The 26,921-nt window shown below is 38.5% G+C and overlaps 1 protein-coding gene and 1 pseudogene across 18 annotated transcripts in view; one reads left to right on the forward strand and one right to left on the reverse strand.

Moving 5' to 3' along the window:
• The window catches only part of NRXN1 (neurexin 1), a 1,121,172-nt gene that overhangs the window by 275,439 nt on the left and 818,812 nt on the right, over positions 1-26,921 (forward strand). Inside the window, exon 6 of one of the 18 annotated variants that reach the window (XM_060026625.1) lies at positions 14,821-14,849. The exons of the other annotated variants lie outside the window; for them this stretch is intronic. Within the exon in view, the coding sequence (XP_059882608.1) occupies positions 14,821-14,849 (29 nt within the window). The remainder of the gene's footprint in view (positions 1-14,820; positions 14,850-26,921) is intronic. 18 annotated transcript variants of the gene reach the window in all.
• Positions 16,375-16,810, reverse strand: LOC132434913 (protein mago nashi homolog pseudogene; annotated as a pseudogene).

The raw sequence follows: 26,921 nt of genomic DNA on the forward strand, positions 1-26,921 counted from the left end.
TTTATTATTTTTGTTGCAGTGGTAAATGGGAGTGTTTCCTTAATTTCTCGGTCAGATTTTTCATCATTAGTGTATAGGAATGCAAGAGATTTCTGTACATTAGTTTTGTATCCTGCTACTTCACCAAATTCATTGATTCTCTCTAGTAGTTTTCTGGTGGCATCTTTAGGATTTGCTATGTATATTACCATATCATCTGCAAACAGTGACAGTTTTACTTCTTCTTTTCCTATTTGTATTCCTTTTATTTCCTTTCCTTATCTGATTGACGTGGCTAGGACTTCTAAAACTGTGTTGAATAATAGTGCTGAGAGTGGACATCCTTGTCTTTTTCCTGATCCTAGAGGAAATGCTTTCAGTTTTTCACCATTGAGAATGATGTTTGCTCTGGGTTTGTCATATATTGCCTTTATTATGTTGAGGTAGGTTCCATCTATGCCTACTTTCTGGAGAGTTTTTATCATAAATGGGTGTTGAATTTTGTCAGAAGCTTTTTCTGCATCTATTGAGATGATCATATGTTTTTTATCCTTCAGTCTGTTAATATGGTGTATCACATTGATTGATTTGCATATATTGAAGAATCTTTGCATCCATGGGATAAACCCCACTTGATCATGGTGTATGATCCTTTTAATGTGCTGTTGGATTCTGTTTGGTAGTATTTTGTTGAGGATTTTTGCATCTATATTCATCAGTAATATTGGTCTGTAATTTTCTTTTTTTGTAGTATCTTTGTCTGGTTTTGGTATTAGGGTGATGGTGGCCTCATAGAATGAGTTTGGGAGTATTCCTTCCTCTGCAGTTTTTTGGAAGAGTTTGAGAAGGATGGGTGTTACCTCTTTTCTAAACATCTGATAGAATTCAGCTGTGAAGCCATCTGGTCCTGTTCTTTTGTTTGTTTGGAAGATTTTTTTTTATTTTTTATTTTTTTACGGTACGTGGGCCTCTCACTGTTGTGGCCTCTCCCATTGCAGAGCACAGGCTCTGGACGTGCAGGCCCAGCGGCTATGGCTCACGGTCCCAGCCGCTCCGCGGCATGTGGGATCTTCCCGGACCGGGGCACGAACCCCTGTCCCCTGCATCGGCAGGCGGACTCTTAACCACTGCGCCACCAGAGAAGCCCTGTTTGTTTGTTCTTTAATTCTTCCTGATCTTTGTTAAACATTTCTTGCATCTTCTCTCTCTTTGCCTCCATTCTTTTTCCAGTGGTCCTGGATCATCTTCACTATCATTATTCTGAATTCTCTTTCTGGAAGATTGCCTATCTCTGTTTCATTTTGTTGTTTTTCTCAGGTTTTATCTTGTTCCTTCATCTGGTACATAGCCCTCTGCCTTTTCATCTTGTCTATCTTTCTGTGAATGTGGTTTTTGTTCCACGGGCTGCAGGATTTTAGTTCTTTCTTCTTGGATATGCAATTTTGTAAGCAATTCCGTTGCTTCTGATATAGGTGCTTCTCATATAATGATTTCAGTTCCCTCACCCCAACCCCATCCCATCCATGTAAGCAACACCTCAGCCCTTAAATCATGGGGACGATGCTTAGCCAAGCATGTCAAAGTCCATTTCTGTTCTTTCTGATGGATAGAAACCTCTCTTCCCTGGTTCTCCCTAATTTCTGTGTTTCTTGGAAGAAATGTGAAAGCAATATATTCTTTAAAAAGCAGTTCACTCTTATGAATCTTCTTTTAAAACGAGCATGACTGTGATTCATGACAGTCGAGAGCTTCGTTGTAGCACATGACGAGCTCTAATTGTCTGATTATCTGCCCAGATACAAAAGAGCAGGTCATTCAAAATGTCCTTCCTCCCCCTGGGTATAAAGACCCATGAGACTGTTAACTTTGATTTCTTACGTGATCAATGGCAAGGAATTAATTTAAGATATTGCTGGTATACATCAATTTATCTGTCAGTACCTTTCCATTCCTATCTCACAATAGCTTCTGCTCTGTTGAGCTTCTGAAAGCTTAAAACATTCTGGCTCACTGTTCTTATTATTGTTTTCACCTGCTTCCCTCCTCCTAACCCCTCCACCCTGATACTCAGATTTTTATGAGATTCTTACAAGAAGCATGACTGAAATACTGTGCAAGTGCCTTGCTATTCTGGGAATGTGGGTCTTCCAGTTGGCCCTGTCGATGCATGTAGAAGCATCATCATTTGGTGTCCTGTATGCATTCTCCTCAGTCCCCCCTCCCTCGAACTTGCATATAGGACACGGAATGCAGTTACAATCACCATCCTTCAGTTGGTACTAAAGCATTGTTTGGCGGGAAATCCTCTACTCCTCCCTTCCCTGGAGTGGTGATGACAAGGAAACAAGGAGAAATGAGAAAAGATAGACATGTACCTAGGAGGTGATACTTTTCCTTTCCTGGTGACAACTTGCTCTTGTCTTCATTATGTCTGAGAGGAGTTCCTTTACCTTCTCTCTCTCCTTCTAAGGCTACATTTCCTCATGGCTAACCTAGTACAGTTATGCTACATTCCAGGAAGTTTAGGTTGTCTCTCTTTTAAAGTGAAAAATTAGTGTTATGGACACAGGAAAACCTGGTAACATCTACTAGAATGGGAGAAGGAAAGAAAGCAATTTTTCCCCCTCAAATTAAGTATTGTGCTTCAGATGTTCTGCAAGATAGTTAAATTGCTTCCATGGAAAGAACGTATCTCTTGGTTGGTCAGAGTAGTTTTCATAGGAGCTGGTCTGATATCTGTTTTTTTTCCCCATACATCTCAACTTGAGATGAGATGAAACGGGAAGTACCAGATGTCTTCTTTGTTTAAACAACAACAATAGCAACTTATAGACAATTGAACTTTGAGGGAAGTTTCTCTGCAAATTTATAAATACGTGGTTAATATCTTCAGCAGGAAGTGTTACAGGTATGCTACTCTTGGGAGATGAGGGACTTATTTCCATCATATACTGAAAAGTTATGAATACAACAAATCAAGCTCTTGAACATTTTGGCAATTTAGTAATCCTGAGTGGTGTTGATGTGGTTTGATTTTCAGATTCATGGCACTCATTTATTCACTCCTTCAATGTTTTTCTGAAGCACCTTTGCAGACAATGTGTCATAGACTCTCTGTCTGTGCACACATGCTCTACAGCCTGAGTTCAAGGCCGTCTACTAACAGTATGACTTTGGGCTTAGTGTTCACCGCTCTGAGTCTGTTTTCTCATCTGTAAAATGTTTATAATGATAAGCATACTACCACATAGGCATTTTTGTGTATGTGTGACAGTCACGTGAGGATACTTGAAAAGGGCATAGCAGAGTTTCTGGTACATAATAAATGTTCAATGCATGTTGCTAATTTTCACCTTTTCTGTAGCTGGAGCTAAGTTGCTAAAGGATTGCCAGCCTCCAAAGACAATATTGTTTTCAAAACTCAGCTGTAGAGATCATGTTTTATTGGTGCATTTAAAGTACGATTTGGTTGTCATTTGTTCAACTTGGAATTCTTTAGGAACACATTTGCTTTATGTCATGTCCTTCCATAATTCCGTAGGGGCAGGTTTTGTTTGTTGCTCAGTGGCTGGCACATAGTAGATGTTGTATATATATATGAAAGAGAGGGAAGGAGGGAGCGGGGAGGGAGATAGTTGGTATCTCTGCTGCTTTGCATGGGCTTTTGCCTGTAAATCACTTCTTGGGCAGTGAAATAAAAGAATCCTTAGAACAGAGAGAGGCAGACTGATGTGATGATGGGGAGTGATGTTTCTTCTTAAAGCAAAAGGAAGTGCTGATGGATGTGGCCCAGTCTTAACCTTCTCTTTAGTTCTGATGCTTCCCTGGGATGTGTCACATGTCATCTCAGTGGGAGTGTCATCGGAGGGGAAAGTAGGACACTCCTAAGTACCAAGAGGAATAAGTCAGTTGAAAATTTGTCATAATTCAGTAAAAGGAGATGTCCCCTTTATTTTTTATGGCAAAATTATTCTGTGGAGGGAACAGCAGGGAAGGCAGGTCACTAGTTGTTATAGGCTTTTTCATTACTCTGTATAGGAAATCTCATAACTGACTTCATAGGATGAAATATCACCTTCAATGGCAGAGTTACAAGACAAGAGTGGAGAACTCTGACATGTGCTGGAGGAAAACTAATCTTTCTGTGCTGTACTCCTTCCTTTTCTCCCTCCACATCTTGGCTGGGAAGCAAAATTAGAAATTTGGTTCTTAGATATTAAAAGTTTTAAACTGATTAATTTTAATGCATCAAGTATTTTTTAGGCACCAGCTGTAATAATAATAATAATAATAATTGGAAGAGGAAGAGGAATCATTAATTAAGCTCTTATTAGTGTTAGGCATTAATTAAGCTATATATCTTATATGTATTATCCCACTTAGTAGCCATAAAAAACAATAGGGTAGTCATCGTTATTTCACAGATGGAAAAACTGAGGCCTAGAGAAATTAAATAAGAAGTGATTATTTGTAAAATAACGGATAGACCTGATCCCAGCTCTCTCTGGCCCTGCAGTTGAAAATCCATGGTCCAGAGAGTGTTTTGGGCAGTCAGGAAATGAAGTAACCAGTTGAGACTACTTAATAGTAACATCATATAGCTTTTAATTACAGAAACTAGTCTATTCTCACAAAACTTTGAGAAGTAGAGAATGATATTAATGATCTTTTATTTATTTATTTTAGTTATTTATTTTTCTCTGTGCTGGGTCCTCGCTGGTGCGCACGTGGGCTTTCTCCAGCTGCGGAGAGCGGGGTGGGGGTAGGGGCCCTCCCGGCTGCCGTGGGCGGGCTTCTCACCGCGGTGGCCCTTCCATTGCAGAGCATGGGCTCAGTAGTTGTGGCACACAGGCCCAGTTGCTCCTTACCATGTGGGATCCTCCCAGACCAGGGCTCGAACCCGTGTCCCCCTCGTTGGCAGGCAGACTCCCAACCACTGTGCCACCAGGGAAGCCCGATAGTAATAATCTTATTATAAAACTGGATAAGCTGGCCCTAAAGTAGTTTGATTTGTGGAGGTTCAAAAACTGCTGAGTGTGAGTTTCATAACCATTCCATTATACTGTACAGACTCATTTTACTTTTTCATGGCTTTTTGAAATGTCTTCTCATTTATCCAGTCATGTATTCAGTCACTCCTTAGTGCCAAACACAATGCCAGACACTGAGCATACCAAAAAAGAAAGAAAAAAACCAGTAAGACACCTGCCTTGGCTTAAAGAGCTGATAGCCCAGTGTGATGTGAGATGGTGACAGACGCTAAACAGGTAATTAGCGTGTGATACATTGTGATAAAGACCATGGCAATCTAATGCTAAAGCAAAAGGAAGGGGGGCTCCTAAAAGCCCTGCAGAGGTCAAAGGAGGCCACTGGGAGGAAGTGATAAGGAAGAGGGTCTTAAAGAGAAGAAGCTAAGTAGCCTATTTAGTCAGGCAAGGTAGAGCAAGGGTCAGCCAGGAGGAACAGCTTGTGCAAAAGCTCTAAAGAAATGACTGGTGCTATTTAGAGAAGTGCACATAATGCTTCAGGACAAGAGCTGGGCTAGGAAAGGAGGAAGGGGTCAGAGGATGGGGAAAGAAAGGGCTAGAAAGCTAGGAAAGGTCAGAACAGAATTGGTAGCCTTCTCTATCTTGCCGAGAAGTTTGGACTTTACCGGAAAGTGGATGGAGAGACACTGAAGTACTTAACAAGGGCCTATGACAGAATCGGGCTTGCATTTTCGAAGATCACTCAGCAAGCAAGGTAGAGAATTAGTTGGTTGGTTGAGGTCATGGTTAGTAGAATAGGACCAGAGGTGGGAATATCAGTTGAGAGGATGTTGAGTGAGATAGAAGTTTCAGAGACTGGGACAATGTGAATAAATAGAGGTACTGGCTCTGAGCAGAGAATCTCAGCTCCAGGTAAGGCAGCCGTGGAAGGACATGTCATATTACACATGCCCCACCCACCCGGCTTACCCACCCTGCCTTAGAGATTTGATGTCCCCGTCAGGCCCCCCACATATGCACACACAATTGAGACTCACTGCTACAATGGGTTACAGGATTTTTTTTTTGAAGTGTGGGATCTGAGATACGTATTTAGGGATTCTCAGAGATGTTTTTTAAAGACAGGATGTAGGGGTGAGGGTGGGTATGATAAGAGTGCATGGTGGCTTAACAAGATAGGAGCTGCGGAAGAAGAGGTGAATTGAGTGGGGAGAGCTGCCTCACAGTCCAGCAGAGGAGAGACTTCCCCTCGTTAGAGGAGTCTTCATAAAGGAGATGGGACTCTGTCCAGGTCTGGGGAATAGGTAAGATTTGACTGGTAGGGTGAAGGGAAACAGAGAAGAGAGGGGCCTGAGCAGAGGCCTACAGTTGAAACAAACCATGTGTGACTAACACCCTTTCCGTATGCCGAAAACTACAAGATCCCTTCTCTGAATTTACAGAGGCTGGGTTCTCTGGACTCTCTCAGGCTGATGAAAAGATGTGTTGAAACTTGCCTAATAACTCAGTGAAGGGACAGATCCATTTTCCAAGCTCCCAGTGGAATATTGAACATCAGCTTGAGGCCTTTGAAGAATATTGAATCATAACAATTGACGTGTTTGAGTAGTACGGGATCAGGCTGTGTGCAGGGAGATTTTTAAAAATGACCTATGTGCAGTCACCACTAAACAGAGTTTCCTGAAGCATAAACTGCGTCTATGATCTGCTTGTGCCAAAGCTGTAATTCTCCTAGAGGCAGCTTCCTGAGACTTGATAAGTGGAGAATACCTTTCCTCCAGTTAACTGGTGGTGCTAGATATGCTACGGGAGTGATCTTCACTCTGATGACCTTTATCAGCCGTTCACTAAATAAATGAAAACACAGGTCGTTTAGATTGATAGTGCTCAACACTGGCCAGGAAAGGTTCCAGATTAATTAACTAAACTCTTGGCCATGGTGGCCCCATCTTTGCTCTCCACAGAATGAAATTGCATAAGCATATTTACCCTCATCTCCTTAACTGAAGCAAAAATAGACCATAAGGGATTATTCTGAAGTTTATGGTGTTCCTAACATATTAGCCCTTTCATAACTGTGTCTTGCACTTTCACAACATGTATTATTTTCAATGAACTTTCTTGTGCAGTCTCACTGAATTCTTCCCAACTGTTTGCTTATCTTATGTTAGATTCAGTAGCTGAGATGCAGACTGGTTGATATTTCCTGAATCATATGCCAGGATGGTGGCAAAATTGGTGACTGGTTCCTCATCCAGTGCCTCTTGTTTCTTTGCCAGTGTTCTTGACATGTGTAAGTTACCTAGACGCCCAGGCTGAGAAGACATACTCCATATGTAGAACACATCCCAAAATGTGGAAACTCAGAGCTCAGGAAGTCTCTGAGCACCAGGCTCCCATCAGCTCCGCTTCTGACTAGTCAGCAAGACATTGCATGCAATGCATGGTAAGATTTACAAAATCTACTCTTAATTAAACAGGCAAACAAAGAAGGATTTGTATGAGTGGTATCATTCTTATCTTGAAATGTACATACATGGGCAGTGTGTGATTTAACCCCGATATTTCACTAATAATAGTGACTTCTTTGTAATGAGATTTATTTATTTATATATCTATTTATCTATTTTTACTGAAGTATAGTTGATTTACAATATTGGGCTAGTTTCAGGGGTACAGCATAGTGATTCAGTTTTTTTTTCAAATATTTCATTATAGGTTAATACAAAATATTGAATATAATTCCCTGTGCTATACAGTAAATCCTTGTTGTTTATCTATCTTATGTATAGTAGTTTGTATCTGTTAATCCCACACTCCTAATTTGTCCCTCCTCCCCTAATGAGAATTATTATTATTATTTTTTGTGTGTGTGGTACACGGGCCTCTCACTGTTGTGGCCTCTCCCGTTGCGGAGCACAGGCTCCGGACACGCAGGCTCAGCGGCCATGGCTCACGGGCCCAGCCGCTCCGCGGCATGTGGGATCTTCCCGGACCAGGGCACGAACCCGTGTCCCCTGCATCGGCAGGCGGACTCTCAACCACTGTGCCACCAGGGAAGCCCCCCCTAATGAGAATTATTGAAAAGTGTTTTCCGGTTTAGAAGTAACCTGTGTACACCATTGCTCTCATATTTATGCTGTTGCCAAGAATTAATGATTGCTTTTTATTTTTGGTTTGAAGGTAATCCTCATGCTAGTTAATAACTTAGAAACCCTTGAGCATTGTTTTCTCATATGTTCCCTTGGGCCATAATCATTTTATGGGATGAAAACCTGACTCACCAGTCGCCCTAGTAAATTAGTTCCAAACTGCCTTGGAAAGAATCCTCATGCTGGAATAGACCACACTCATATTACCTGATGGCCTTGGAAGCATAGCTTTGTGATTAGTTTGGTGAAGATAGATGTGTGAGAGCTCTCAAAAGTGATTTTTCTTTTAGTTTTTATTTTCTGACATGAAGTTGATCTGCATGACCAGTGTGGACAAAAGGGGGGAAAAAAAGACCATATTACTCTGGAAAGTGAAACAGAGAAGCAGCAAAGAATACCACCAACCTAATTCATTTCTGGGGGGGAAAAAAGCCAGAATAATGGTTACTCAAAAATAGCTCATAAGAAGGAAGATATAATCAACCTTTGTTTCTTGCTCTTTAATGAATAATATCCCAGTGCATTAACTGTTAGATAAGTCCTTTAGGTTTCGTTAGCATCTAGATTTGGTCTTTTAGCTAATTAATCTTGGTAACCAGAGAGTCAGCCATTAAGTAAACATTGGCAGTTCTAAGCATCAAAGTTGCAACTTTGCCATGAAACGACATGAAGCATAAGGAAAAGAGAATCCAACATACTTGAATCTAGTCCCATCAAAGACTATCAATGCTTGGGCACCGTTTTAGTGCCCAAGATAATTGGTAGGTTTGACTGGTATTACTATACCGTATTCGGGTATTACTCATATTACTAAACAATATTTAATTAAGTGCTTTAATGAGAACTTTTTAAATAGGGATATATTGTGTGTAATGAGAGAGATGAGACTTATTCTCTATTTCTTTAGTTTTATTTGCTCATGCCACAGTCTGTCTGGTTACAAAATCATTATCAATTTGCTCTCCTTTTCTTTCTGTACTATTTCTTTCCCATACTCTTTTTTTTTTCTTTCCCCCCTTTTTTTTTAAACATCTTTATTGGAGTATAATTGCTTTATAATGGTGTGTTAGTTTCTGCTTTATAACAAAGTGAATCAGTTATACATATACATATGTTCCCATATCTCTTCCCTCTTGCATCTCCCTCCCTCCCACCCTCCCTGTCCCACCCCTCTAGGTGGTCACAAAGCTGATCTCCCTGTGCTGTACGGCTGCTTCCCACTAGCTATCTATTTTACGTTTGGTAGTGTATATATGTCCATGCCACTCTCTTACTTTTTCACAGCTTACCCTTCCCCCTTTTTTTTTTTTAATGATTCTATAACTGTTCCTGCTTAACTCACGTACTTGAACCTGAAAGGAGGGTTCCATAATTTTTGTGGAATCCTGTAGTTGGTTACTCAAGATGCTTCTCTGCACATTTGAGAGGCACTATTTGTCTCCACATACAAACACTTTAATACAGAAATCCTGTCATTCAGGAGGAAGAAGATTGACTTCAGTGTGTCCCCGAGAAAACCATCCCATTTAAAGACAAACAGGCTTTCTCACATTAATATGCTGTGCTTTTTCTCTTTAAAGCATTCTTTCGCCACAGAAACACAGCCATTTCTCAGACTTCCAGCTAAAGGTTAGGCTTTCAGTTTTAACACATAAATACCCAACAGGTATGGATTATTTTTACAATGACAAAATATTTATTGATTTTATTAGGAACAAACCAAAAACTGCTCAAAGGACGAAAGTAAAAAAGTAGCTATAATTCCAACACTGCTAAATCTTGATTTGATGTCCTAATCTTTTTATGTGTATAATATAAACCAAAAAATTTGTGATCATGTTGATCTTAACATATCAGAATATTTTTCTATTCCACTAACATTTAAAAAAAAATTAACTGCCTATTCTTTATTAATAGACTTAACTATTGTACTCCTGTTGGATATTTAGGTTTTCTCCAAAGTTTTGCCTTTCTAAATAATCCTGCAGTGAACACCTTTGTGCAGAAAACAGTGTTTCTTTAGGTTGATTTCCTGATGTGAATTAATAGGACAAAGGGTATGAACATTTTCACGCTCTTGATAAATATCTCTTAATAGAACGTCGAAAGTGACTGTATTTATTTGGTTAGTAGAGTCAGTGTTTTTCTTGTCATTCTGTTTGAGCTCTTTCTAAATAAATGCGGTTTAAATGCGGTACTTAAATGATCGTAATTTCTATACTGGCATCCAGAATGCACTCTGCTTTACTTTGAGCTTCCCTGTCACCCCTGTATTTGTGAGGTGGGAAGTTATATGCTTATAATTTTATTTTAGATGAAGCCATACCTAGAGAATAGGGGTGACAGACTCATGATGGATGATTTGGCCAGCCTCCTTTCCCTCATTGCTAAGGAGATAGACAATACTAGAGAAAGATCCCCATGGGAAGGAAAGAGATTATAGCAAAAGGAAGTGCAAAGAAAAGGCTTGTGGGTTTTATACAGATACCCAACTCACAATTCTCACAATTCAGAGTCTCTTCATCACATTTAGCAAGGCAAATTAAGTAGGCCTGTTCTTTCTTATCTCACCCCCATTCAGTTCCTTGCTGTCCCTCTAGATACTTTTTTGTCACTTCTTTCACATCAAAAGTGACCTTGATTTCCATTTTATCCTGATTTTACTGCATATAAATGTAGTATTAGAATAAAGGCAGCCTCAATGCATGATTCAGCTCCCCTCCAGAGCTTAGGAAAGCCCCAGAAATCTTCACAGACTGATTTGGCCTAGGATTTAAGAACAATTGAATTATTTCTATCATTGTTGTTATTGTTAGCTTAAATATATAATGTGGCCCCATTTGAGTATATCTGATTTTCCTCAGGGGATTAAAAACATTCTTTTTCCTCAGAGGAAGCAAGAATATCATGCTTTTCTCCTGATTTAAAGCCCAACATTTTATGAGTCTTCATTGGACCAAGAATCAAATGCTAAACCTAGTTACAATAGGTAATGAAGATTAATCCTATGATTTTTGGATCACAGACTCTTAACGGCCAGTGGGTTTTACCGTCTGAAGAGAAAGAGAAACAGTTCCTTAGGAAAGAGCTTGGTGCTTCAAAATGAAGCTCTCTGGTTTTGTGTTTGGTTTGTGGTAAATGAGATACAGAATGTCTGAACATGCCTTACCAAATTTTGTGCTCACAAACTGGATTCAAAAGGGAGGGCAGGAAGTAATCATCCGTTTTATAGATGAGGAAATGAAGGCTCCAAAGATTAAGTGACTTTATTAAGGGTCACATAACTAGAAGTTGTGGAGGTGAGATTTCTAGGCTAGTTTTATTTGGACAGTATCATACTATATAAAGTGAACAGGCTATAATGAAGTTTATAATCACCTAAAATATGACTGCATTGGGACGTTATCGGGAAGGCTGTGGCTGGGAGACAGAAAAATAAGCAAATTGGTCAAGGAGAGGATGAATGTGAGTGTGAAGAAACAGGGAAGAGATTTTCCACTGATCTGAGACTAGGTCGATTCCAGAAAGGTTAGGGTTGATCTGCATCAATGGTAGATACTAGTGAAAGTTAACTGGTGCAAGACAGAAAATGCTTCAGACAATCATTATGTGGCCTGAGCCTTCACAATCAAGATGGAGACTGACAAGTTTGAAGTGACTTGTGAAATGAGATCAATATTTTTAAAATGTCTTGTGTTCAATAAATATCTGACTTTTCAGTAGAAAATAAATTCCAGTTTCTATATAAAAACAACTTGACATTTTTCAGTAATACTTTTTAATGAACATTGCTCTGAGCTATAATATAATGAAATTTGCTTAAAAGTAGAACAGGCTGGTAATACTTGGCAGAACAAAGAGGCATATGGTAAAACAGTTGTGATTTGTTGGCGAAGGCTTTCAATTTCTGGAAAGCTAGAGGCTTTTGGCATAGTGGACTGCATCTTGATATTCAGTCCCAAAAAGGAACCACAGCAAAATAATATGCTTAGATTGCAGTAACCTGATATATCTTTAAAGCATTTTTCCCTTTGAATTTATGGTTGTAAATGCAGGCTGTGTTCATATTGCAAAGTGAAATAGACAATTGAGAAAATTTTCCAGATAATTCATATTCCATACCATTTTATATGACATATAGAAAACTGTGGCATTTCAAAGGCAAGGAATTGATTGGGGGAAAAAAGCAGTTGATTCTCCTTCTCACTTTGTGTTAGTAAGTGTAGTATATTGAATTTAGTCTCCTTCAAATTTAACTTTTTTTTTTTCGGTATTATTTTACTATGGTAAGAATACTTAACATGAGATTTATCCTTTTTTTTTTTTTTTTGCGGTACGCGGGCCTCTCACTGTTGTGGCCTCTCCCGTTGTGGAGCACAGGTTCTGGACGCGCAGGCTCAGCGGCCATGGCTCACGGGCCCAGCCGCTCCGCGGCATGTGGGATCTTCCTGGACCAGGGCACGAACCCGTGTCCCCTGCATTGGCAGGCAGACTCTCAACCGAAGATCAGTGATCCCACAAGTGATCCCACAAGTAGGCCTGATTGTCAAAACACTAAATGGCATTGCCTTTGTCTTTTTATAGGGAACAGGCTATTTTTTATTTTATAATTTAAGAGATCTCAAATGAACAGTGAATGAATCACCTATCCATTTTCCTTTTATGGTATACTAATTCAATATGTTTATCAAAGCCAGTTATTTTCCTGTAGTATTATTTTACTCTTCAACTAAACCAGTACATTAGTGCCTTTAGGAATTCCCCCTAACCCTCAACTTGTCATCATGAATTTATTGAAATGTAGCAAATGGTAAAATAACGAGCAGCCAAATGGCTTCCATTCGGTTTCACTAATTTATGTTTATGGCTTGTCAGTCATACTCTATACACAGCTAGAAATTTGCAGCTGAGAAAAAAATCTCCCACTTAGGGATTACCTTGTCAGACTGTATGGAACATGAGATAATCATTTTATTCATTTTATTTCCCTACCTCATCAGTCTTACAAAGTTTTCTGAAAACATGCAGTTTTTCTTCCTTTAACCTTTTTGGGTACTTATTTCCTTCCCTTTTCAGGTAATCTCTTCTTGTAACAGCCTCAGGAGAGAGATAAGAAGAGAAAAGATAACTGGAAATGGTCATAATAATGCTGCTAATAATAATAATCTATCATGTGAAGCTGGCTTGTAAGTGGGTAACGGAGAGCCTGAGGTTTTGCTGCCAGGCTGGACTGCAAATCAAGATGTACATGAGAGGGATTAGTTATTTGTAGACTCTTGTGACGCTGTCGTCTTCTTTCCTCCTTTTGTGTTGGCCATAATGGAGAAGCATCTTGGCATCTTACTTGTTTTTGCCGGGAGCCTTCTCTGTTCAACATGCTTAACGCGTCTAATTCCCATCGTGATTTCCTCAAAACCTGTTCCTCTCCTGTATAGATATATAAAATTATGGGACTTATACCATCTCAGCCTTACTTTATTCTCTTCTCTTATTTTTGTTCCACAATCTTAGCCATCTTGAAAACCCTAACAGAATCATTTTCCCCCCAAATATTAAAGGCAGAGGCAAGAAACTTTACATATGTTTCACCAAGTTCAAATAATACTAAATCTCTAGACTTTTGAAGCATATGAGTAAATTAACACCAAGATTAAATAACGATGCTTTCTGGGTATGTACTTTTTTCCTCAGATCAAGTGTAATAAATAAACCATGTCAGTTATAATAGGATCCAGCTGAATAGTATTTCTATGATGAGCATACCAAGTAAAGATGGTTTTTAAATTGGAATTAAATGCATCTAATTAGCAACTATTAAATTGCTTAAGTTGTGGGCAGTTTTAAGGAACACGGACTCATTTGTCTCACACGTTTAAACAAATCGTAGAGAATTAGAAATCACTAAATTATTACCGATTCTTTCTAGTTTTCAAAAGATTCTAAGTGTTGCAGCAATCTCTGAATTATCAATGCCTCTGGATCCTGGAATAAAATAAAATGGATGCCTTGGAAAAACCTGCTATTTGTTCACTCTTATCGTGGTGTTGTATTTAATAGGCTTTTAGTTGAATACACATAATGGGGAGAAATCTGTTCTGAAATTTAAATTAATGAAAGCTTTTCAAAGTGGCTTCCAAATAAAAAATTTAGGCTTCTTTTCAGAGGATAGATAAGGATGGGAATTCTAATTACCCACACAATGTAGATTGCTTCATGATTCATCTCTGCAAATCAGCAGTTTGAAATCCTATAGTTAGCACTGGGTGCTCTCCAGTAAGATTTTATGAACATCAGCTTGGTATTTGGCAGAAATACAATATCAGTTGTCCAGACGTCATTTTTTCTCAATGAGCACATGTTGATATGTTAGATAATCGCAGAACCAAATCAATTACAGTTTTATTTCCATTGACAGAGGTTAATACCCTGTGAGGTATATTTACATCTCAGAAGGCTAAGCATTGTGGACCTTGGAGGAAAGGAATAATTTTACAAATGGAGATAATAGGCAGAGGCCAAAGAATTGTTGTTTCTTGAGGATTTGTGTGCTCTTTTACCTATTTTTAATTTACCTGAGTTTATGTTTTTGGCTTACTTTGTAAAATAATTCAGTTGGATTAAGACTAACAGTGCTGACAAAGTGAGAAAGTGGCACGGACTTATAAATACTACCAAATGTAAAATAGATAGCTAGTGGGAAGCAGCCACATAGCACAGGGAGATCAGCTCGGTGCTCTGTGACCACCTAGAGAGGTGGGATAGGGAGGGTGGGAGGGAGACGCAGGAGGGAGGAGATATGGGAATATATGCATAAGTATAGCTGATTCACTTTGTTATACAGCAGAAACTAACACACCATTGTAAAGCAATTATACTCCAATAAAGATGTTAAAAAAAAAAAGAAAGACTAACAGTGCTAAAAGGGGCTGTTTGAGTCTGAATCAATACTTGTAACCACCTCTATAAACCAGTGGTTAAGAGGTTCTGTGCTCAGGATAACTGTTCTGAACTGGGCAGACTGTGTATAATTTCATTAGTAACTATGTCTTCGTTCTTACTATTTGCCAGGCACCATGCTGGGTGATACAGATTGTGCGTTGCTTTAGCCCTCAGAACAGGTTTGGTGGGCCCTTCTCTTAAGCATCCTTGAGAAGTGACACCTGCAGAAAGTTTTGCTTAAGTGAATCATCTTTCATTTGGAAAATGGCTCATTGAATTGTATGATTATTTTTCTCCTCTTCTTCCTGGCTAAGAGTAAGTAGGCTGTTAGAAAGCTGAGGGGAGATTCTTCCACTTCCTAATACTGGAGCTATCATTAAAACTAGGGATCATGTGTGCCTTTCCACACCTTTGTACACTCAAGGAGCTCTGGCCTCATGCTGTTTCAAGTCCTGTACTTACAAAAGGTGGTATGTAAGGTGGAGCCTGTTTCTGCTCTGAGAATTGCAGCTCTTTCATGTTTGCTGGCAAGCTTTTGTTAATTCCCATGCAAGGCAGTTTGACTTGCACAAACAGCTGGGTTTTGCTGCTATCACTCGGAAGTTTATTTCCCCCAGTGTGTATATAAGCCCTACTTTGGGAGAAGATAGAAATCAGGTCCTAGAGAATTCTTTCTTTGAGAGTACACTTTGCTAACTCAGACCCACATTCAACAGAAAACACAAATTTATCTGTTCACAATTGTAAATGTATACAATAATGCTCAATGGACTAAATATTGAAGTAGTAAGCTCTTATTTATTCAAAGCTATAAAAACAGTTCTATAGATGTGATTAAACCGTGCATGGGAAACATTAAATTCAAGTTAAGGCTTTCACAGGCATAGCTTTGCACAAGTGACCCATCTCTTAAGATGCCACCTGTGCCACTGCCACCTCTCCCCTTCACTTTCTTCTTAAATCAGAATGTCTTCTTTTGTCTTATTTTCTCAAAGTGTGTTCTTATTGGGTAGCAAGAAAGAGTAAATATAACAAAGGAAGGGTCAATCCCATAAGCATTATTGATGAGGGTATATGTATCCTTGATGATGCATTCTATATATTTTGCTTTAAGAAGCATAGTTATTGAGTGTGACATTCTGAAGATTTCTTATTCCCTTTGAAGTTAGAAGGGTGAAAACTGCTTTTTTTGGTTATGTTATTTATTAAAGACAATCATTTATAGTTTATAAGAAATATTATACACAAAAATGTCCTGATAATGGTGATTAAAAGCAGCTACTCCCACACTGCTTGTGTCCACACCAATATTCAATCTAGATTGGCTTAATCTTGAAGTGTAATTCAGTAAGATCAAAGACCAAACACTTCAGGTCCTGGAGAAGATAATAAAATACTCGTAAGCCTTCTGGATCCTTGGATTGATTGACATCAATAAGGGGATCAATTTTTGATGTCATGAAGGAAATGTGTTCATCTCCAATGATGATTTCAAGCTCCTGCCGGCGCCCTTAGTCGGGAGGAGGCCACAAAGCATTATCCTCTTTGGGAATTTCAGTGTCATCGATTATTCTCTTCAGTTCCTCCATCACGCTTTTATGTACATAAACCTCTTTTCTGATCATATCAGTTTTGTAACTGTTGTTATTGGCATATCTCGATCCCATTGGGTCAGAACTCAGACTCCAGGAGTTCGAAGCCGAACTTGCCCTTGTGACCCCTGCAGTAATGCAGATAGAAGTCACTCTCCATGGCTCTGAAAACTGCTTTTAATTTCAAGGAAATCTACATTAACTTATGCTAGCTAATTAGTACTTGCATAGGTACTTTGGTGGTGGTTAGAAGAACCACTTGTAGGAATTTTGATGGTGATGCTAGAGTAAGGAAACATTAAAGCAGAGTCAGGAGCTCAAATACTGCTCAGCTAAACAGGAAAGGAATGGTTTGGTTTTCCTTTCCTTCCCTTCCCTTCCCCCTTTTTGTTCTGTTTTTCAACATCTAGTGAGCTACCTATAAGAAAAGAGCACCCAGGTTTTAAGTGGAATTTTATAATTTTTATTTATTTATTTATAATTTTTAACTAATGGTAAATAATTGAAACAAAAAATTAAAGTAAAACTCTAGGGAAACCACCAAAAATAAATAAATTAAAAAATGATGGCTGGTCAGATAAGGACTCTGAATACTATGTATGAAATTTGGCCTTAAAACAGTATAGGCTTCTGTCATTATCATCTATCATCATCATCATCGTCATCATTATTATTATTATTACTTTAATTTGTATAAAACTTGCTGACAGTAGAATATGAACTGCAGTATCTGGTGAGATCTCTGGTCCTAACATATGGTCACACTCCCAATGTCTACTCAGATCTTAATGCTGCATGTTGACAAGATGGAGGAGCCATGTTAACAATGACTGTCAGTGATGTTAGGACGGAGTCTTGCATTTTAAAACCATAAATCTAAGATTGTACCTATTATCATTCCTTCTTATAAACTTTTAAAATTGAACTAGTCATTTAGTTTGAGCGTGGTGGCAGATGGTGTGATTAAGATGTCTCTGTTCCAGTCCTATTTCAACCATTGATTTACTGGGTAACCTTGGACAAGTTCCTTACCCTTTCTGAATCTCAGTTCCCTTATTTGTAAAATGGAAAGTTGGCTTCAGATGACCTTTAAGGTTATTTCCAGATCTTAAATATTATAATTTTACAAACTAATTCTTCTAAATTGCCAGTTAGATTAATTTCTCCACTAACAATTATTTATCTGAAGGAACCAATTTATATTCAGTCTAAAATTGTCATATTATTCCTCTTTTTGAATCCTTTAAAGATAACCATGTTCTCTGTTATATTTGACGCAATGATGCTTTGATAGATATTTATTTATTCTGAGCCTCTGTTTCCTCCTCCCAAATTGTTTCTGAGGCCAGACACCTGCTGAGGGTTATGTACTATCTCCTGGGAAATCCTCCAGAACAAGAATGGAATCAGGGAAGGGCATGGGATGCCAACGGGGATCGAGTTCTGACCCTTTTCCTCTCTGCCAAAAAGAACAGGATTCTTTGACTTCTAGACTAACATAGATCAGGGCTTCAGAAACCAACTAGTCTAGTTTTCAATGATGTAGAATGGATTGTCATGCCACGTCTTCTTGCAATGGACTACTTCTGAGACAGCTTGTAGCACCTCTGGACAACTATAGCTGTAGCTGTCTCAGATAAAACATATAAATAGGGCTTCCCTGGTGGCGCAGTGGTTGAGAGTCTGCCTGACGATGCAGGGGACACGGGTTTGTGCCCCGGTCCGGGAAGATCCCACATGCCACGGAGTGGCTGGGCCCGTGAGCCATGGCCGCTGAGCCTGGGCATCTGGAGCCTGTGCTCCGCAACGGGAGAGGCCACAACAGTAAGAGGCCCGCATACCGCAAAAAAACAAAAAAACAAAAAAACAAAGCATATAAATATAACCATTTTAGAAATCTAATGTATATCAACGTATGTTTGATACAATATGAGGAAAATCTGAGGATGGATTGGGAGATTTTGAAAAACATAGAATTCAGAGACCAGTTTTTCATAAAGCATCAATTCCTAGCATCACTGTCAGTATGCCTGTTTATCTTGTCTGTCTGTGAGACTGAGCCATCAGGAAGTTTTCTTTGTGGGACTTTCAGTATTACACATACTTGCTATATTCAACTTCTGCAAAACTGAAACCACTCACTGACAACAGGTGTTATCTGAAGCAATATATTGCTCAGAGAATTGAAATGTCGTATATCTGATTTGGGGGTCTCTTGACTCAACCAGTTAATTATTTTTTATTGCCCTGTAGGAATTTATACTTGTTAGTGGCAGATGGGACTCCAGTTTTAAGCATTTGCCTAATTAGGCATATTACTGAAATAGGTGGTTGCAGGTGAGGAGCTATCAGTTACTACAGACTCTTCCAGCTCCCACACTCAATGTGTCCTAACCAAGAAAACTGAAGGAGCCTTGAAAACTGTTTAAAGGATTTGGGAATTATTTGTAATTTACCATGGTGCCTTTGTTGTATCGATTATAACTTTCTGGGCTTACCGGGATTAATTAATAGGACTAAATATGAAAGGCTGCACACTGATGTCATTAACAGGAGCCATAATTACAGAACATAATTGGCAATAATTCTTCAGTGGTTATTTGGTAATCAGATTCTTTTGGGGTTAAATGAAAATCAAATAGACATTTTATTCATAGAGATATTAGCAAAAAAATAATGCATAATCACACTTGTCGTTTAACCTTATCGATGCTGCACACTGTGTCAAAGGAGGCCTGTGGTGTGTCCAGGAATAGTTGGGTAGAGTCTTTTTGCAGGGCCAAGATGGGATGCTGAGTGAAAGTATAGCCTTTGGAGTTAGAGAAACATGGATTCTAGTCTTGGTTGTGTAACTTACTAGTTGTGTGACCTCTGACGACCCACCAACCCCTACCAAACCTCTGTTTCTTCATCTGTCAGTAAGGGCAAGGCCTAGCTGATGATGTTGTTTTTGAAATGAAGTGAAATAATGCTTGTGAAATCTTTACTATCATGTATGGTACATAATAGGTGCAGTTCAAAATAGGAGGTTGCTTGTGGTCATAGCAGAGGAAATGGTGCCCAGCAGAAGCCAGGACACTGTGAATGATACGGAGGAGACAGACTCTTTGGGCTCATATCCCATATGCACCTTCTCCTGGCTGTGAGCCTTGGGAAAATTCCTCAACTGCCCTGTGCTTCAGTTTTCTCTTCTGTAAAATGGTGCTAGTGATTTGTCTACCTGATAGGGTTGTTCATAGGATTAAATGAAAGAATATGTGTAAAGGGATTAGTAGGTTAGCACATAGAAGCATTGGTATTATTACTGTTACTACCACCCATGTGGAAAAGCTTATTCATGAATGATGAAGCAGAGAAAATTACCAAAGAAAATAGAATCTTGACCTGCCTCAAGAAGAGTTATTAAAGTCTGTTAGAAGGAGAAGACCAGATGTATTAGGTGTGGTCTCACTGGCTTTGAAGTCGGAATCATACTTGGAATTCCACCGTCTAGATTGTCTTGGTAAGAGATGAAATAGACTTCAAAGAGGACCAAGGAAGGGGGTGGAACCCTCAAAAATCCAGCAGACATAAGTGATTATCTATGATGTGCCAAAAACAAGAAAAAATAAACAAAAAAGGAGACATCTGTTTCCATCATACATCCACAAAGAAATCCGTAGGAATTGGAGGAACATTCCCCCAAATGTGAACATTCCTGGCTCCCTTCCTGGCCTCCCATTTGCCTGATTCTCCCCACTCCTATCCCAGCTGCCAAGAATATACCAAGTAAACTCTAAATGCCAGGAAAGAAATTCTTCAGAAAGACAAAGCTAGAGGTCAAGGACCTGAGTACAAAGTCACTTCTGAGTTGCGGTCATCTTTTTCTGATCCCTGTGCAACCTAAATGACCTGTTGCATACCCTCTAGTGCCAGCCTCTGTCTTGCTTAATCTAATAATCTACTCTGAACACAGAGCATGTGAGAGAAGTCTGTGGGTGGGGTTCATTTGTATACTTTAATACACTTCCTGGAATTCGCTCTCCTTGCTTTGAACAGAAGTGTGAGCACTCTCCAGTCACCCTGAAGGGGTTAAGGAAGCTAACTGGAGGATTCAGCTGTTCCCCATATCCACCCCCCCCCCCTTTATTTAAATTCTGCTTTCAACCCACTGTCTTCATCTATCTTCCCGAACAGGATATTGATCAGTTCTTGAAATGGTCTTCCTCATTTCTGGGCACTCTCTCTGCAGATACTGTAGGAGTGGAGGAGAATATGGTCCTGCCCTTGAAATGTAGTTATTTCAGAACTGACCTTTAAGAGCCTCTGATGAGGCAGATGATGCATAAGCAACCCTCTAGTGGCCAGGGAGGCCCCAGTCAACAACAACAACAAAGGAAAGTCAGCCCCCAGTCTCTGAGTGGACTGTTTCAAAAGTACCTTTGTGAACTAGTTGCTTGAAACTCAGACATCATTTGTTCATTGATACAATGAGCTCATTGTATGAGCTCCTTAACCCTTAATGTCCCCGAGGCAGATAGTTTTGTACAACAGCCATTGTTAGAACATTGTCACCTAGCATATCAATATATCTATAACAAAGTCTATTTATAACTTTGGATGCCGAGAAAATATGATGTGGTCGGAAATCGAATGGGACTGCTTTAGGCTCCAGTCACTGCTGGTTACCCTTGTGATCTGAGCAGGGAGGAGGCCGAGCTAGAGGGTCCCATTGGCAGTGAGAGGAGAGGATCCTGTATTCTTGCCTGGGTGTTTCTTAATTATCATCATATTTCCCACCACCATCTGTTAACCTTTTGGTGAATCAAGACACGATGGGCTATGCCAAGACAGAGAGAGAGGAAGGCCATGTTCAAGTTAGGTTTGAATTCCTTAATGGAAAGAAAAAAATGAAGGAAAGGAAATGAAAGGAATGGAAAGCATTCAATAGCAATGGAGTCCATAGAGGAAAAAGTTAGGGCAGTTCCTTTCGACTCCCAGAGGGGCAGCTATAAATGTAAAAATATCTATGATTTACTGAGTGCTTACCATGGACCACATACTGTCCTGGCCCCTCACTTGCATTATCTCATTTAATCCTAGCAATAACAGTTTCATGTAGATGCCATTATCAACTTCCTTTTATGGATGAGTTACAGTGATTTAAAGGGATTAAGTATCTTGCCCAAAGTTGCAGAGATTGCAGATGATGGAGCTAGGATGCCACCATGCTGGTTGGATTCTGAAGCCTGTCTAATTAACCATGATGCTGCCTGCCTTCCAGCCAGATATTAAAGTGAGGAGTGCCTGCTCATAGATGCCTTTCATTGAGAGGACAGGATGTGATGCAAAAAGCAGTGAATAGAGAAATGTCAAATGATTCAGTCAGAAAATTATGATTTAGTTAAAACCCTTTGATTTGAGAAAAACTCCTTTGTATGCTTTTATTGCAATAATTTTGATAGCAAATTAATTTTGTCCTGCACTACTCCATGCTGCCTTTAACATTCTATGCTAAGCATGTATTTATTTTACACGAAAAGAACAGCATTTTTTCAGTTTCATAACTATAATCATACCATTATGAATATGTATTCATAATCTAAAGCTCTGTGAAAGACAATTAATTAAAGAGGTAACACCTCTCTACTTAGATTTTGCTCTAGGGAAGTCATTTAACTAATCTGGACCTCAATTTGTTCACCTATAAAATGGGGAAAACAGGTTTACAACCGTCAGTAGGAACGTTTAGAAAGTGCGAAGCATAGTGCTTTAGCTTTAATAGATTCTGAAGAAATAATAGCTGTGATTATTAATAATGTTGTCTTCTAGTAGTATTATTATGGTTGTTATTATTGTTACTATAAATAAAATATTTCCTAATATAACATACCAGTTAGTCCTATTTGGGGAGATGAGCACCTGTGAGAAAGGTCTCCAAGGCCCCTTCTACTCTTATATGCTCTTTATACTGTTTTCTTTCCAGATGGGAGATTTCCTGTTCTTATAAATATTATCCTCCTAGATTCATGATTAAAATGTTATTCTGTTTTAATCAGAACACTGGAAACTATGATAGCATTTATATTATTCTCTTTTCATAAAAATAATATTGTTGTTATTACATAGTCTTCTGACTATAAAGACATAGCTTGTAAGTACTACTTTTTAAATTGTGTGGCTCAGGTCTTGACTGGTATTGTACATAAAAGTTCTCAAAAGATGTGAAAACAGAAATAACATGTGGAAGAAAAGGCTCAGTGTGGGTGAGAATTCCAACCCCTCACAGTTATGGGTCTATAAAGACTCCAGTTTTGTGTTGATTCTGATTTCGGGGCAATCTTGAGCTAAAATTAGGTCCAAGACTAGTGAGTATATGTTGATTCTGTGAGGGGGAGAAAATTATTTGTTTCTTTCCATTTATCCACATTCTCTCACAGAGGTGTAATTCTCTGAAAATTTGCTATTAAATCCTTTGCTGTTGAATCAAATTCAGTATAAAATAGTTATTTCTCACTCTTGTCCTAGGTAGATTCGTATTTAACACCAAAGGGAATTTTAGGGTTTCCTTATCAATAAAGACAAAAGATACAAAAGATGGAACTGTATTGAGCTTTTTAAAGATCATGTGACAGTTGAATCAGATAGGGTTCATTTTTTAAAAATGTCTTTGTTATTTGTCGAATTAACTGATACGCAGTTTTTTTTTTTTCTTTTTTCATCTGCAAATTGCCTTTTTTCATTGGGTTTCTGGAAAAACCAATTGATGTGGAAAGTACTTAGCATTAAGTCAGCTATGTATTTAATGCTCATGACATGCTCCCCTCTTTCTTCAAACATTCCCTCAACTTTCCTTTCCCATTTCTCAGCTAACATAAACTACCAGACCAAGAAAGTATCTCATTTGAAATATTTTCTGACAAAAAATGCTGACCAGTTTCCTAGATTCAGTTTGCCTTCTCCATTAACAGCTCCTTATTAATTCTGTTCCTAGAGTATGCACATTTTTAAATTTCAGTGACCTCAAGCACACAGCTCACTAGTTCCTGGAAGGAAACCAGGGCATTTATATTTAAAGTGTATAAATAGCAACAATAGCATGAGGTAGAGACTGACCTAAACTCAAGTTCAAATAGCAAATCACCTCACTAATGCAAAAATAAAAACAAAAAAAAGTTCTGTCATAGAAGACAAAACACACCCTTTTCAAGGGTACTTAAGTGTTTGAACTGTCTATGCCATGTCTTTCTATAATGGAAAAATCTATATTACTTTGGAAATCACCATTGTCCCATATCCCTTTTTTTTTCCTGCTACATTTTGAAATGCGCTACAGCAGACTCTAATGACCTTGAACAGACCTCTCCACTTGTCCAGTTTAGGCCAGCAGCTAATTGGAGGGACCTTGGGTCTGTCTACTGACCTCAGAAAGTTAAATTTTCTCACCTTGAGTAAAAAGGTGGAAATAAGTAATGTTTTGGAGAATATTTCCTGAAATTGTTGTCTGCATGACTATGAGTCTAAGACTCTGCCAATATTATTATTTACTAATATTAGCAATTGCCATTTATTAAGCACTTATTTAATCTTCTCAAGGGACGTATTAGACTAGTACTATTATTATGCCCTTTTATAGGTTAGAACACTGAGAATTGGAGATTAAGTAATTTGCCCATGATTACACAGACTTAGGTTTCTAACCCAAACCAAACTGCTCAGACTTGCAAAGCGTGTGTACTCTTACGTGTGAGTGACAACTTGAGGACAAAAATATATTACATATTATAATATATACACATATTTTAAATCTCAAACTTAAATTTCTTTCCTTCTGGAACATTTAGCAAAAGGAGGTTAGTTATATTTCATTTTCCTATACTCTGGGCAAAAATAGTTAAAATGGGACCAGATAAGTGATAAAATTACCTAAAATTAAAGATGATGGATCGTCTTTATAGATCACTTACATTTCTTCTCTTTCTCTCTCCCTTTGGCTTTTTGTTTGTGGGTGGTATATAGTTAGTTATGATATTTATTTGCATGCAAACACCAACTTGTTAAAACTAAAATCATTTGGATGAGTTTTGATGTTGATAAAATATCTCACATCACTTAGGGTCCCAGGTCTCAGACGTGGCCTCAAGGCATAACTGGGACCAGAGCCAGGAAAGGACAGAGGAGACTCCAACCCTGTGTTTCCTGTTCGTGGTGGTCAGTGTGTTTGACATGATTAGGGTGAGGGTTGCAGAGTAAATAATCTCAGTGCTGGTAACATTTTCTGGGATTGTTACCACTTTCTTCATTGAGAGTGCCTTGAGGAAAGACAGTTAGCATGGAGAAAATGGAGACAGAGTGGCAAGAAAAAGAGGCATCCTGAGGCTTCACAAACTGAGGCACACATTTGCAAAGCCACCAGGTGAACATAGTGTGTCATTACTTTTACATTAAAATAAATGCAATAACATAATGAAATTAAAAATATGTGAATTTTTAAGATAAAATAGAAGATGAAAAATACATGCCTATTATACTTCTGTAGGGCACAATGATTCTGGAATTCTGAGATACATTTTAATTTTTTTCTCATATTAGAAGTGTTTGTGGGGAGAAGTGGGGAGGAGAATAGAGAATACAGATGTGTTGAACGGAAAAGAATTTTTTAAGTATGGCAGTATCTTAGTCAAGATGAACTTTATAGTTAGACACCAGGTCCTTTTTGGAGGTTGCACTATAAATAACTCTGTTCTTAGGGAAACAGTTACTTGGACACAACCAATAAATGAACATTTATTATTTGGCAGCAGAATTGGTAAAGTCCAGACTGTGGTGTGTTTCTGTCATAAATGGTAACCTGGTTTTGGAGAGACAGCTAAATAAGATAATGAGGATGGTTTTGATCTTTTTTAATTAATATTGATTTTTATGTGTCAGTTTTGTGTAGGCAGGAGAAACAATTATGCCCTAAATAAGTGCAGTAAGTCATACCCTTCACAGACTGTGACAGAGAGAAGGAGTATTTTTAGTGGTAGGAGTTAATTTGTGCTGGCATTAATGCATGAAAACGTTGATGATGATGTCTAATTGTTTCCTATGTTACTAGTTCAACTAAAAATAGGGTTCATGAACCAAGCTGTGGGAAGTTATCGATTATGACAGTTTTTTCAAAAGTGAATTGCTTAAAATTACTCTTCTTACTAATCAGTTTTTGATTCCAGAATGAACTTTTATTCCATTTTCCTCCTCTTCTTTCTCCCTCACTCATCTGAGCCTCCTACGCTAAATATTGAAATAGGCATAAAAAGTGAGGAAATTTATAACCTACTTTACTTATGCTAGAAAAGAAATACTGGGGGAAAACTCATTTTAAAAATTCAGTATTAACCATCTTATTGACTTTTATATAAATATAAGCAGATACATTCACATAGTCAAACACAAAGAATATCTGTCATTTTCTTTAGGTTGATGCTCTGCATATATAATTTCTTTGGAAGTGTGCTTGATTTAGTAATGGTTTGGCTTCATCATATTGAGATAGCCTTAAAAAATGTCCGGTTTGTTCCCATTTATGTACTCAGGGACAATCTCCTGAATGCTTACTGTGCACTCTGCAATATACTGCTCTTTACTAGAGTCTTGAAAAACATGATTGGCAGGAAGATGCTAAGACTTAGTTTTTATCTGTGTCAGCATACTTCCTCTTCAAGGAAAACAATCACAAATTTATTATGTCACATAACCAGAAATCCAGAAGTCAGATAGTTTGACATCTCTAGATTCTCTTGAACCTGGCCATTATCTCTCTACCATCTTCAGCACATTGATTGGCTTTTGTCCTTAGGTTTGTCCAGTTGAGCGCAAGATGAGTGCAGTAGCTTTACATATGCTCGTATATGCTTCATATATGCTCATATAACTACATCCTGAAATAGACTAGGACTCTGTGTGTGTGTGTGTGTTTGTGTGTGTGTGTGTGCCTTTCCCACAAGTCCCTAAGCATTTTCCCTCCGGTCTCATTGACTCTTTCCTCAACCAGTCACAGGCATTAGAAGAGAATTACCAAGAATCTCTAGGCTAATCAAGACTCTTGCCCCCAGAGCTAGGCAAAGTTAAGTTTCCCTAGAAGCACTGATCCCTTGAATGCCTAACAAAAGTAGAGCAGGAAAATAGGTGGAAAAAGGGTACAGTTTTAAGAGCTACTTAGAGGTAAACACAAATAAATAAGCAAAATTCCAAAACTTTGACTGAGAAATATACACAGCTTCATGAATCATATGTACAGATAAAAAGTG

The sequence above is a fragment of the Delphinus delphis genome, chromosome 12, assembly GCF_949987515.2.
Source record: "Delphinus delphis chromosome 12, mDelDel1.2, whole genome shotgun sequence".
Classification (NCBI taxonomy): domain Eukaryota; kingdom Metazoa; phylum Chordata; class Mammalia; order Artiodactyla; family Delphinidae; genus Delphinus; species Delphinus delphis.